The sequence below is a fragment of the Choloepus didactylus genome, chromosome 3 (genome assembly GCF_015220235.1).
Source record: "Choloepus didactylus isolate mChoDid1 chromosome 3, mChoDid1.pri, whole genome shotgun sequence".
Lineage (NCBI taxonomy): Eukaryota > Metazoa > Chordata > Mammalia > Pilosa > Megalonychidae > Choloepus > Choloepus didactylus.
In genome coordinates this window covers 51,689,698-51,703,718 of record NC_051309.1, presented here as the reverse complement: position 1 = coordinate 51,703,718, position 14,021 = coordinate 51,689,698, and the positions used below count along the sequence as shown (strand labels likewise).

The 14,021-nt window shown below is 37.2% G+C and overlaps 1 protein-coding gene across 1 annotated transcript in view; it reads left to right on the top strand.

Moving 5' to 3' along the window:
- The window catches only part of CORIN (corin, serine peptidase), a 282,039-nt gene that overhangs the window by 108,286 nt on the left and 159,732 nt on the right, over positions 1 to 14,021 (top strand). Inside the window, exon 4 of the mRNA XM_037828932.1 lies at positions 7,395 to 7,605. Within this exon, the coding sequence (XP_037684860.1) occupies positions 7,395 to 7,605 (211 nt within the window). The remainder of the gene's footprint in view (positions 1 to 7,394; positions 7,606 to 14,021) is intronic.

The following is a 14,021-nucleotide window of genomic DNA, read 5'->3' as shown; positions in this document are numbered from 1 at the left end:
AGGCTCACCCTAATTTGGTTTGGCCGTACCTTAACTAATGACATCAACAGTTCTATTTACTGCTGAGTTTACATCCACAGGACTGGGGGGTGGGACTTGAACATGTCTTTTTGTGGGGCACTTGATTACCCAACAGAGGATACTGAGAACAAGGAAATAAATAAAGAAGAAAATATCAGGTACTGTTACTACTCTAAGCAAATAAAACAGATGATGCTATAAAAAGACCTAGGAGCATTTTGCATGGGACTCTTTTAGGGAACTCTTGCTATCCCTGGAGAAGGCTGACTTTCTAAAGCAGCCTCTGCTGTGGCTCCCGGTCCCTGCAGGGCAATTTAGCTGCTATAATTGATGCAAAGGAAAGAAGGGAGTTGCTTCCCTTTGATGTTCCTGTTTGTTGGCTGTGAGTCCTCATTAAATATGAAATGATGGCAACTTAAATATTACAATAAGAAACATGAAGACAGGATGAAACAAGCATAGTGTTGAGCGTTGATGTGAATTATTGAAAAATCGGAAGGTTGGATCAAGTTTGCTTCTTGGAACTGGATTTTATTATGTTTATGTTGCTTGAATATTTAGTTCTGGTATATTTCTTACAGGAGGAATTTATTTTCAACTGGTTTATCATGATGTTAGTTTCCCCTCAAAGAGTCATAGCTTGGTTCTTGCTTAGCATTAGGATTATGACTAGGTGTATCAATGCCATACAGATTATCTATTTGTTTGTTTGTGTTTGTTTGCTTTCTGTCTCTCCCCCGCCCCCCCACTAGACTATAAATTCCACAAGTTCAGGGTTTTTGTTTTGTTTTGTGTCCAGTGCTTTGTACCTAGAGCAGTGCCTGGCACATAGGTTGCTGAATAAACATTGGTTGACTGAGCAGTAAGGAAGACCCCACTTGTCTCCACAGAACTTGTGGTTGGTTGAATTATGTACCCTTCAAAAGACACGTTCCTAATCATCTCCATTCCCATGGGTGTGAAGCTATGTGTAAATAGGACCTTTTGAAGATGTTATTTTTAGTTATGTTGTGGCCAACTGAATCAGGGTGAGTCTTAATCCGTATTACTGGAGAGCTTATAAAGAGAAGAAACTGGAAGCCAGAAGTCAGAGATGGCCACACAGAAGAAGCCAGAAGTCAGCAGAAATCAGAAGAGCAGACAGAAGGAGAGAGAGAGATCACTGTGTGACAGGAGCACAGATGCATGCTAAGGAACCCCAAGAACTGCAGCAAGCCAGCCCCAGAATGCTGCGACACTGGGGAGAAAGCACCACCTTGCTGATGCCTTGATTTTGGATTTCTAGCTTTCTAATCTGTGGGCCAATAAATTCCTGCAGTTTATGGTATTTGTGATAGCAGCTTTGGCAAACTAAGACAAAACTCAGGGTCCCATTCATAGTAGTGGTATAAACGCAAGTGAGAAAATGTACTTAACTGCAATATTTGGATTCTGGGGACAGCCGTTGGTAGAAAGAGACTTAGGCTTGGGATGGGATGACTTGAATAGAATTTTAGCTTTGCTATTTCCTTGTGAGCCTTGGGAACTCACTTAACCTTGTTTCCTCAGCTGTGAAACAGGGATAATGTCTTTCAGGGAGGGCTAAATGAACTAATGTATGTGAAAGGACTGAGAACAATGCCAGGAGTTTTAGAGTTGGTCAGCAAATACTGAAGACCAAAATATGCAGACGAAAGTGGTGAATGTGAGAAGGTTCAAACAGAGTAACCAGAAAAAGGCTAGGATTTAAACTAAAAAGATAGTAATGAAAGATATCGTACGCAAAGCAGCAACAAAATTAATGACAAACTGGATGAGAAAAATAAAAAGGAAAACTTGAGAAGGACAACCCTGCCATAAAGTTCCTTCATAAACTACTGAAAAGGGTTTTGTACAAAGAGCTCTCCCTTTATAATCACACAGAATTCTCAGGGTCTGGAAGTAAGAGAGACAAATGCAGAAGGATCCACGGGTGTGCCCTGTGAAGGCAAATTCATGAATTAAAATGAGTCAATTTAATTAAGTTAGGGCAACCAACTGCTTTCTAATAGAATATTACCTTCTGAAGCAATGGAATCCTTACTAACAGCCTTTCAACTAAATGTGCTATTGTGTATAGGAAGTCAGAAAGGTTACTGAGGTTTCTTGTTAGGATGTTAGACAAAAGGCAGCAAATACTTTATTTAATAAAATATATATTTATTTATATAAATTTGTATATTACATTGCATTTAATATATTGCACTAATTGCAAATGGGATCATTAGTAAGTAAGGTATAATAGAGAATGTGACTGTTGTAAAAATCATTAGTTAAAAAACTCTGCAGAAATGTCCAGTAAGTGAAGTTGCACTTTTTTTTTCTTAACTACTACCAAGGTACTTTGCTAAATAAAATTGGTTACAGCATAATCATTTTAGTATTAGCTACTTAGGACCTTCAACTGAGTTATGTTAGTTTAGAAGTTAGCCATTTATTCTTAAGTTAATTTGGAATTTAAAAAGTAACTGTGTAAGTAAGAATTTTTACCTCCACATTATCTAATCCCAGAGATGGACAAACAGACATTTTCTTGACTTCCAAATGAACATAAAAATTTCCTACAACAGACGCATCTTTCATCCCTAATTCTGGGATCTAGAAATATTGGCAATGTAATGAGTAGAGAAAGCCCTAGATTGATCTAGAAAACTATTGAGTCAGGTTAAGAAAACAACACAAAAAGTTGGTAATACATTGCCTGAATTCCAAGCAGCACTTTTTTTTTTCATAATTTCATTTTTTTCTCAAATTGTAATGTGTCTTGTAATTGATGTATTCCCTGAAAATCTATTGTTAAATCAGTGGATGTTTTAGTAGCAATGTTGTCTTGGAATTGAGGAACTAATAAGAATAAGTGTTTCTATTTTGCCAGACCTTACAATGTTTTGCTCTCCTTCAGACCTATTTGTTGATTTACTCCTCACTCACCAACCTGATGTAGCAGTTATTTAAGAAAAAAAAAAAAAAAACAACCCCACATTAATTGAATAATGACATCTGTAGGAACACTATATTACTTTTTGTAATATCCTTTTGTATACTACTTGTCTGTATTTTTTTACATGTTCTTACATAGCGACCTTGACTTCTAATTTCTATTAATCTCCGTAGTAAGTTCTTAGGGAAGAAAAATAAACTTTGCCCTCATAAACTTTGCCCTCCCCCCTTTCTTCTGTCCTGTAAAAACCAAGTTAGATGGAACAGTAACAATAAATGAGCCCATTTCCAAAAGTGCCCTTTCCCTCCCCCACAGAGAAATGACTTCACATGTAAGCCAGCATGTAGCTGGCTTATGAAAACTCATTGTCCACAGTGAAAATGTGCAAAGTACAATACTAGAATTACATGTGTCAAAGATAATGGATCATTCTAGGAAAAAATAATATTTGACACAGGTAGAGGCAGGAGGGATAACACAATTACTTGAATATAAAAGGCTATGAAGTCAAGATTCTTCAAGTGTTACTCTCTTTCATGTTTGTTGGCTATGAGCAAATTCTCAGCTAAGTTTATTGAACTCTTGTGCCCATAATCAATTTTTTTCAGTCTTTTGTTGCCATATGCGATTATGATTTTCAGTCTTTGTTGTGTATTTTTCTCTACCAGGGGTGCCCTTTTTTTCCTTCTGTCCATCCAGACTATCTATCTTTCAACCACCAAAATGAATTTTTCTTCTTCATTAAACTCTTCCCTAATCACTCACCCTATATGAATTCTTGTTCTTCTGAATTCCGTTGGTGTTTGCTATGCTGTTGACAGCTATGGTGTAGGGAGAAGAATGTTGTCCTAAGAGCTAGAGGAACTGAGTATCAGCCCCAGTTTTTTTCACTGATTATGTGTGCTTCTGAAAATCTACCTACTTTTTTATCCATCCGTCCATCCATCCATCCATCCATCCATCCATCAATATATCCTTCTGTCTGTCTGTCCATCCTTCCATCCATTCATCCATCCATCCATCCATCCCTCCCTGCATCCATTCTTCCATCTACCCATCCATCTACCTAAGAGTGCCTTAGTTTCATCACTAATGTGAGAGTATATTAATAGGATTAGGATTAAATTTTATAATAATATGTGATAGTGCTTTGGAAAACTGTAAACTATTATACAAATAAAGACAAATAAATAATTAGTATAGTATTTAAGTCTATACTAATTATTTTGGATCTTATTTTTAAGGTTTTATACTATTATTTTATCATTTCTTGAGTATAGGTTCTCTCTTCCCAAGGAAATTAACTATTAGGGAGGGAAATATCCTTTTTCTTTTTGTGTAACTCACATATGCTGCCATGAAAATAGTACAGCTAACCCAAATATGCTTTTCTTCTTTATCTTCTTTCACATGATCTCTCACTCTTCAGTGTTTTCTTGGGCTAGGTGGGAGGAATCAGCTTTTCGATTGTCTAATTGCTTCAAATATTTTCTTCTGTCAAGTGTATAAACTCAAAAGCTGATAACCTCTTGTAATGGTTTGGAACTGTATGTACCCCCCAAAAACATGTTCTTAAAGATAATCCATTCCTGTGGGTGTGAACCCATTGTAAGTGGACCTTTTGGTGATGTTACCTCAGTTAAGGTGTGGCCCACCTCAATCAGGATGGGTCTTAATCCTATTACTGGAGTCCTTTAAAAGAGAATAAAATTCAGACCAAGAGAGGGAGAAAGCCAAAGGAAGCAAGAAGCTGAAATGGAGCCTGGAAGAGAAGCAGGAGACCAGGAGATGCCGCCATGTGCCTTACCATGTGACAGAGGAACCAAGGATCACCGGTAGCCAGCCTCAGAACACCAGTCTCCAGGGAGAGAGCGTCGCCTTGATGATGCCTTGATTTGAACTTTCTTTTAGCCTCAAAACCATTGTTTAGGTCAACCCATTTCATGGTATTTGCTGAGCAGCCAAGGAAACAAAAACACCCTTAAAGAAAACAATGTAATGTAAAGCTAATTATCAAATGTGGTCAGTATTTGTGTGTGTATTTTGTATTCCCATAAATACAGACCTTGTGACATATTACTATATGTTTTTAGCCTCTTTCTTTCATGAGTGTAAGAACTTATCTTCTTTTAGAACTGTTTTTAACATAATTCCCCTTTCAGTAGCTTAGGATGGCTCCAAATGGAAATTATTCAGAAGACATCAGTTTCGGTCTGGAATTTCCATGATAGCTGTGCATCCCTGGCAGGTTTCTTAACCTTTCTGAAATCGAGTTTCCTCATGTATAAAATAGATATGATATCATTTCACTGCATTTTTAGAAAGAGATAACTGTGAATGAGAGAATCTGAGTATCTGTTTTGGTACCTGGAATAAGGTTGGTGCTCAATAAATGTTTTCTTGAGACAGAATTTTACACAAATGATTCACAGAGAAAAAATTATTCTCAGCTTGTATAAGGAAGCTTCCCTGAATGTAGTACCATGCACACAATTGTGTCATTTTGAAGCTACTGTCTGTACTGTTTTCCCTATCTATCATGCTCTCCCTTATTACATGACTTGAGTGTCATCTTCTATGAAGCTTTCCAGAATAGCATTAACCGCACCAGCCACTATCTATTAAAACCCCCCACACCAGTACTTATGTGAAGCTGAATCCTTGTATATATGTGTCTGTTTGTATTCTGTCTGCATATTTTTATTTGGAATTATCTTCCTCTTGAATTCCCTCCATTCCCACTTTATATTTTGAATTTGATGATATCCAAGAAAGTTTTGTGCCCTGAGAGTCTTTGCTTCATCTATTCTAGGAACTAGCATATGGAGAAAATTCCAAATGCCAGTGGTTGCCTTTGAAAGTGGAAACCATGTTTTGATCATGCCCCACTGAGCTCAGCACATGTTGAGTGATCAATAAATATTATCTAACAGTAGAGAACTATGTCTTCTCATGAAGTGTGAAATTCTTAAAGCTAAGGGCTACAATCTGGTCATTTGGCAAAAAGCTTCCTACAGGACTTGGGATTTTCAGAGAAGTTTGAGAGAAAAATGAAATTGGGAGTTGTGCTTTGGAGGAGACCTGGAGAAGACAGTGAATGATCAGAAGTACTATCTGAATGAATGAAGCAGAAAGGGTAGAAAATTCTGCTGTAATACGATGTCTTCAAACTTTTTGCTTTATATTATAGATCCAAGAGTTATGTTGGTTATTTTGTCAGAGATATAGCCTTACTTTTTTAAAAATTTTACTAGAGTGGAGTTAGTCTTATGTTTGGTGAGATCTTTTATCCATCCATTTCTTTGACTGGAAATTATATAGGCATCAGAAGAGATGTTCTGAACTTCTTTTCCTTCTTATTTTTTTTAAATGATTGGAATCTATGCTTCCTCCATGTTTCCAAAGCCTGAAGATTCTGCTTTTAAATAGTAGCTTGCTTCAGCAACAACAAAAATAACAAAATTTTAATTATCTCCTTTTTACAAAAGTAATGTCTTTGTTTAAGCCAAAAAGAAAATAAAAAATAAAAAAAAAAGTAACAACTAAAATCTCATCATCTGGACCCATGTTAACATTTTGGTTTCTGTCAGACCGATCATCCATGTTTCTAGAATAAAGAAGAAGGAAAGTTGTAGATGTGGTGGGTGCAGGAGAAGAGATGCTACGAAAGAAAAGGAAGTCAGAAGTTCTGAGCTGATCCTGAATGTTGGAGTAGGAAGAGTTGAAAATCTTTGTGTAACTACATGTCTTTAAAAACGTAATCAGAGAATACAAATTATTTTGTGACTTGTTATTTTGATTTATTGTATTATGAGTATTGTTCCATGTGATTAAATAGTCTTCTAAGGCATCTTTAATAGAGCTGATTTAAATATTCTGTTGTTTGTTCTATAACTTCTAAACCAATTATCTTTTGTTGAATGCGTAGGTGATATCTTTTCTTTTGAAAATTGTAAATTAGGAGGAGATGTATAACTCTGTATATAAATCTATGTTCAATACAATGATTATTTCCTTAGGATAAATGTCCAGAAATAAAACTACAGTGTCAATGGGTATACATGTTTTAAAGATTTTTTTTTTTTTGGTACATATTGCCCTGCCCAGCTGTGATCCAAAAATGTGATTAACAATTTATATTCTCACCTGCTATATATGAGTGCCTATTTTTCTACACATTTTCCCAAGCATTTGTGATTATAAATATTAGTAGCTTGCTTTCATTATAATACACACACACGTGCATACACACACACTTATACATATAAGTATGATTGTATACACAGACATATAAAATCATTCTTTACAGAATATATTTTATCTTCTGAATAAGTTAACCTATCATATCAAATGAGTTTATAACTGTACAGTGCTGATGTGTCTGCTCCTAAATGTTGCTGTCTTGACTTCCCAGGTGTCTGCATGAATCTCACCCACCGCCAGTGTCAGATGCTGCTGCCTTACCACACCACTCGAACTCCTCTCTTCTCAATTGTCAAAAGCACAGAAATGGAGAAGTTCCTCAAGTTCTTCTCGTACCTCCATCGCCTCAGTTGCTATCAACATATCATGCTCTTTGGCTGCAGCCTCGCGTTTCCTGAGTGCATCAGTGATGGCGACGACAGGTATTTTGGAGCCCAAGTTATTCAGTGTTAAGGGTTAGTTGTAGCACAAGTGTTTGAGAGAAATGAAATAGCTCCAAGCTACCACCTTTCTTTTTGTTGTTGTTAAAGGGGAGGAAAAACCAAACAACCTGCATCAGTCATAGCTAGTTGTAATTCTTCTAAACTAGAATTTTTTTGAAAACCCTGAATAATTTTATTTATGGGAAGAAATTGTTCAGTATGTTAAACTGATGCTGTCACCTGGGGATACCCAGTAGCTGTTTTGGTGAGGGTGTGGCAGAAACAGACAACACACTGAGGGATTGAAGAGAGTTTAATGAAGAGAGTGTCTGGTGGGTGGTTAGGATTAAGAGAACAAATGATGTGGAGGCACCAGTGAGTAGCAATAGGGGGGTACACTTCCATCCAAGGCTTGAAGGGGAAAAGAGTCAGTGGCACCTGGAGAGGGTATAGCTATGAGCAAGGGGTCTTCCAACAGACATTGTGACTCTAGGTAGAGAAGCACAGCCACTGCCCACCCTGCAGTCTTGCAGGGGGAGAGAGGAAAGAATAAATACCCTGACCTCCATCTCTATCTGCCCCCCCCCCCCCATCTGCCAGTGCCTCCCCTTGACTAAACTCACTCACAACTAGAGGGCGATGTGCGCACGATTGACGTTGAGTGCAATAGATGAGATCCGGAATCGCATCTAAATATCGTCAGCTCAGAAGTCCCAAATCTCATCATCTCTGTCATCTAAATGAGATATGGGTGAGACTCTAGGGGTTATTCCAGCTCAGCACTTAGACCCAGAGCAGGGCAAGGAGGGTGAAGAGTAGGTAGAGATGGACAAAAAGAGAATATCATTGCTATAGTAAATAGGATTAGAAATAATTTTCAACAAGAGTAATCAATGAAAAGTATGTCACGGAGTATCTGAAATGCTAAGTATACTTTTTTTTTTTCATTTCAAAGCATACAATAAATACATATTCTTATATAGCATCATTATTTTCTAAATTAAAATGTAAATGTAAATGTAAAATGTTTTCAGAATAGTAGTGTTTCAAATGAATTGCATTCATTCCTTGTTATTTGTACTGATCTAATTAATGTGGAAAATATGCCTTGAAGAGGGCAAAGCCATTTATTATTTTGAGTGGAAAAAGCCCCTGTTATCATAGCTTTTAGGTAGAATAGAATCTAAGTTGTAGAAGTAAGTAAAAAAAGTATTAGCTGGCACAGCAGTCAGGAAAATGTCTCACCAGGAAGAGTCATTTTAAAAAAAGAGAGAATCCCTGTTTAGTTTGCTCCATGAGTATAAAACATGGGATGGTAGTCAAGAGGCCCTTTATGTTCCTAGAATGGTGGCAGTAGGGCACGGTGGTGATATTAGTTTTTGAGTCTGTGATAACAAACCATAAACTGGGTGGCTTAACACAACAGAAGTTTGTTCTCTCATGGTTTTGGAGGCCAGATGTCCAAAATTTGGCAGGGCCTCACTCCCTCCAGAGCCCCTGGGGAGGAATTCATCCTCCTCCCACTTCTGGTGGCTTCAGGCGGCTCCAGGCATTGCTTAACTTGTGACCACAGCACTCCAGTGTCTGGCTCCATCCTCACCGTGCCCTTTCCTCCTTGTGTGTCTCTGTCTTCTCTTCCAAGGACACTTGGTAATGGATTTCAGACCAGCCCAAACCATCCAGGATGATCTTGTCATCTCAAGATACTTAATTACATCTGCAAAGGATCTTGGTTTTCCAAATGAGGCTACATTTGCAGGTTCTGGGAATTAGGACATTATATCTTTTGGGGACCACCATGCAACCCACTACTGAGGTTGGGAGAGCAGGCTATGAGCCATGTGTCTCAGCCTCCTCGTCTGTATAATGGAGACAATAGGTGTACATAGTTAACATGAAGACATGGAAGGCTTGGAATAGTGCCTGGCTTGTATAAAGAGCTCAATAAATGCCATCAATAGTTATAAAAGAGTAGACTGAAAAGGAGCCATTATGTTAATGGAATTGGGACCACAAAAAGTATTTCTTATACAACATATGCTGCATATGGAAAGATTGCAAAAATGTAGAATAATAACTGGATTGGAAGAAAATTAGGTGGAATACCTAAGGCTGTTGGAACTTGATTCTAGTTCCATTTCTGCTTCTGACTAGCTACATAATTTCAAACATTTTCACTTACATCTCTCACTTTGATTTCCCTATGGGCTCATGTTTGTGCATAAATAATACAATAATAAAGCACATTCAGTTTTCAGGATTCACTTTATAAGTTCATTTTGATCATCTTCCTTATTATAATTCACTCTCTATTCTCAGTTAAGTCAGTGGAAGAATTCTAGTAATAATCTTCAGGGAACTTTTAGGTAAAATGTGTTTTTCTCCTGACTTGGTTCATTCTGAGATGTACTCTAATATGAGAGTTTTCCATTTAGTCTTATAATGAATAATAATTTATAGCCAATTTTTTCAGGTGTCCTTTGGGTATTTATCCAATTTTTTGTTATTATATTTATTATTACATTTAATTTTATAATTAAACTTTCAGACCAGTGCTTCCTGTTAGTCATTTAGTGTGTGCATGGAAACGTAAAGCTAAATTTAATAAGCAAAATAAGTTCAGAAAGGTAAAATGTATTGTAGAAAATAATTCTGTCAGACATTTTTCTTGTTTTTCAATATTTTGAATCATGCATAATACTAGTTCCTAAACTATTCAAATAATGGAGAATTTGCTTGTATCTATTGCTAGAGATAATAGTTAATAACATTTAAAATTTAATTTAAAAAGGTTAGAGTGAGATACATAAGTGGCAAAGTTTTAAACTTGATTCCTTTGAGCTCTCGGGTACTCATTAACTATATTATGTAAGAATGAACTTTAACAGTTTCTAATTAAGATTGCAGATGCTTTTAATGTATAAGTATCATTTGTACTCTACTTCAGGCTACTTGAAGTAGAGTATAACCTATATGGATTCAGTGAAAGATATCTCAAAATGTAGAGATTTAACTGGTAATCCATTTGGGAAGCGCCCCGGGATATGTGGGTTGGAAGGAATATCAGAAGGTAGCTAAGGAGAAATTCACAGTTCCTAGGCTGGGAGAATAACAGAAGTTTGTGGATGCCTTTTAGTTATACAATATATATTCAAAGTCTCTGCATTCAGAACAGGAAGCGGATATTGTACTCACATGCTTTTCATCTATAACCATCACCCTTTCCCATGTTTAAATAATAGGTCTGTGTGATGGTTAATTTTATATGTCAACTTGGCTAGGTTATGGTGTCTAGTTGTTTGGTCAGACACTGACCTAGGTGTTGCTGTGGAAATATTTTGTAGATGGGATTAGCATCTACAATCAGTAGATTGTAAAGCATATTACCCCCAATAATGAGGATGAACCTCTTCTACTCAGTTGGAGACCTTAGATACAAAGGACTGGAAGTTCCTTGAAGAAGAAATTTTGCTTCAAGACTATACCCTCCACTCCTTCCTGAATTTCCAGCTGAAGGAATTTGGACTCAAAACTTCAACATCCCTCTTGCCAGAATTTCTAGCATTTGGCCTGCCCTGCATAATTCAGACTTGCCAGCCCCTACAATATATATGTTGTAGGTAATGGATGGGGCTGGAAGAATTTTGAAGTGCTTGATCATAAAAGCCAAGACTGCCTTGAAGAGACTGTTGGTAGAAATATAGAGGTTAAATGTACTTCTGTTGAGGCCTTAGAAGGAAATGATGAAAGTGTTATTGGAAACTGAAGGAAAGGTGGTCCTTGTTATAAAGTGGCAGAAAACTTGGCTGAATTATGTCCAAATGTTGGATGGGAAACAGAACTTGGAAATGATGGACTTGGATATTTCCATGAGGAGATTTCCAAGCAAAATGTGTTAGGTGCAGCCTGGTTTCTCTTTGGTGCTTGTAGTAAAATGCAAGAGAAAAGAGGGAAATTGAGGAATGAATTTTTAAGCACAAAGGAATGGCTACTTGACGATTTGAAAAATTCTCAGCCTATCCAGATAGTGTGTTCTGAAAACAGGGCCAAGAGTGTGACTGGACAATTGTTTGCTAAAGAGATTAGGCATGTTACTCCTGGTTCTCATGAACCATCTAGGAAAAAGCCAGAAATGGAGATGTAACTATGCAGGAAAGATCTATGGAGGAGCTTCCTGTCTTATGGCTTGGGTAGCTGTGTATTTCATGGAAAATTGACAGCTTTTTTTTGAGAATTTTATATCAGCCAAAACACTGCCAGCCTGGACTGAAGGGGACAGAGACAGAAAAATGGAGGATAAATGGCTCCAATGGTGGAACGATAGCTGCCAAAATCTGGGTGGAAAGGACCTTCTTGGGCCAAATGGATAGGGCCACTGCTCCAGTGTTTAAAGAAGGTATGATCACAGGCTCAGCATTAGGTGAGGGTGTGGCTGCTTCCTCAGCAGCCTGGAAGACAGAGCTTTGAGCTACAGATTATTCTCAGGACCTAAAACCTAATGGAATTTGCCCTTCTGGGTTTGGATTTGCTTGGAACCCATGATCCACTTTTTTCCTTTCAATTTCTTCCTTCTGTAATGATAAGGAATTTCTATCCTATGCCTATCCCATCATTGTATTCATTGAATTTTGGAAACAGATAACTTGTTTTACAATTTCACAGGTCCAAAGATGGAGAGGAATTTTATACCAGGATGGACTATAAACATAACTGATTTATATGAGATTTTGGGCTAGAGTTGATGCTAGATGGCTTAGGGCTTTTGGGATGTTGGGATGGGATGAATACATTTTGCAGATTTGAAGGGCATGAATTTCTTTGGGGCCAGAGGGTGGGCCAGAACCCTACTGACTTCAGAGGAAGCCTGGCCCTGCCAACATCTTGATTTCAAATCTCTAGACTCTAAAACTGGGAGACAAATTCCTGTTGTTTTAAGCCACCCAGTTTGTGGTACTTTATTTCAGTAGCTCCAGAAAACTAAGATAAATTGTAACTTTACAAAATCTGAAATGGGGCTAACTCAGCCTGGAAGGTCCAGCATTGTCTTTTCTTAAAGATACTCATGAAACCCTGTTGCCCGTCGTGACCCATATCTTCTAATAATTTGCAGAGAAGTACCTGTGGCTGTGAAATGAGATCATAACATTAAGAACTTGATATGTTGACTATTGGTTATTTTTCTCAGAGTATCTATTTACCACTAAGTCCTTAGCAGAAATTCTTAATATCTAGGATAATAAAATAAAAATTCTTTATCAAGATGGACAACTAGAGATTAAAGATTATATCTCAAACCTGGAAACTACAGGACAGTTTCCTTGTTAAGTGGTGTATGCAATCTTTATAGCGTTGTGGTGGAGTTCAAATGAGTTTCATCAAATGAGCTTCTTTAAAAGCACTATACTTTTCCCAATCATATATTTAATATGTTTACTGGATATTAAAAAAAAAATTATTCTAATATGGCAATTGCAGAGAATGCTTTTGAGAGTCTTGGGGCCAGATAAAACCTGATTCAAATCACAGTTCTGCCACTTGCCAGTTATAAGACCTTGGGCACTTTGGTTTTCTTGATCCTCACTTTCTTCATTTCTAAAATGAAAATAACAATACACTATTACTTGGGAATTCTGACTTCTTTTGCATATACTGTTCCCATTGCCTGAAAGGATCTTTCCCCTCTCTCTGAGCCTTCGGCTCAAAAGACATCTACACAGAGAAACCTTCTCTGACCACCCTAAGTCATCCTCCATCTGTTATTATCATTAACTGCAGCATGGCTATGGCCCTTTTTGCTTATTTATATTTATTTGCCTTACTTCATAAGCTCCACAATGATAGGGAGCTCAATACATTTGTATACCCAGTATCAAGCACGGTGCTAACTACATAGTAGGTGCTCAATAAGTATTTGTTGGAATGAAGAAATGAATAAACTCTTCAGTTAGGGGGCTCTTGTAAATGTCTAGGTAAATAGGAGTTCAAAATATGTTGATTACGTAGTTTTACAAGGTTTTGTATGTGTTGTAAATGGATTGCAGTATTACAGTGACTTCGATGATATTTCCAGACATGCTTTAGCTCGGGTGATCAATTATATCACAGTTGCATTTTCAACATTAGGAAACACTGGTGATCTAGTCTGCTTGTTGGCACTACATATAAAATATTAAATAATAGGTGAGGTTTCATCTCGTGAATCACAAAAGGATCAAAATATGGGCAATACCCAGTCACATAATTCAGATTACCATTATTTTACAAAGATGTAAAGCTAGAGAATTAGCCCAAGGCAGATCAAATCTTTCTGAAAATGTCTTGTCATGTTACTGACTGCCTCAGGCAAACATATCTCATTGAGCTCAGTGGAGTAGTTTGGTTACTTTTCTCTTCAATAATTCATTGGTATCATATGG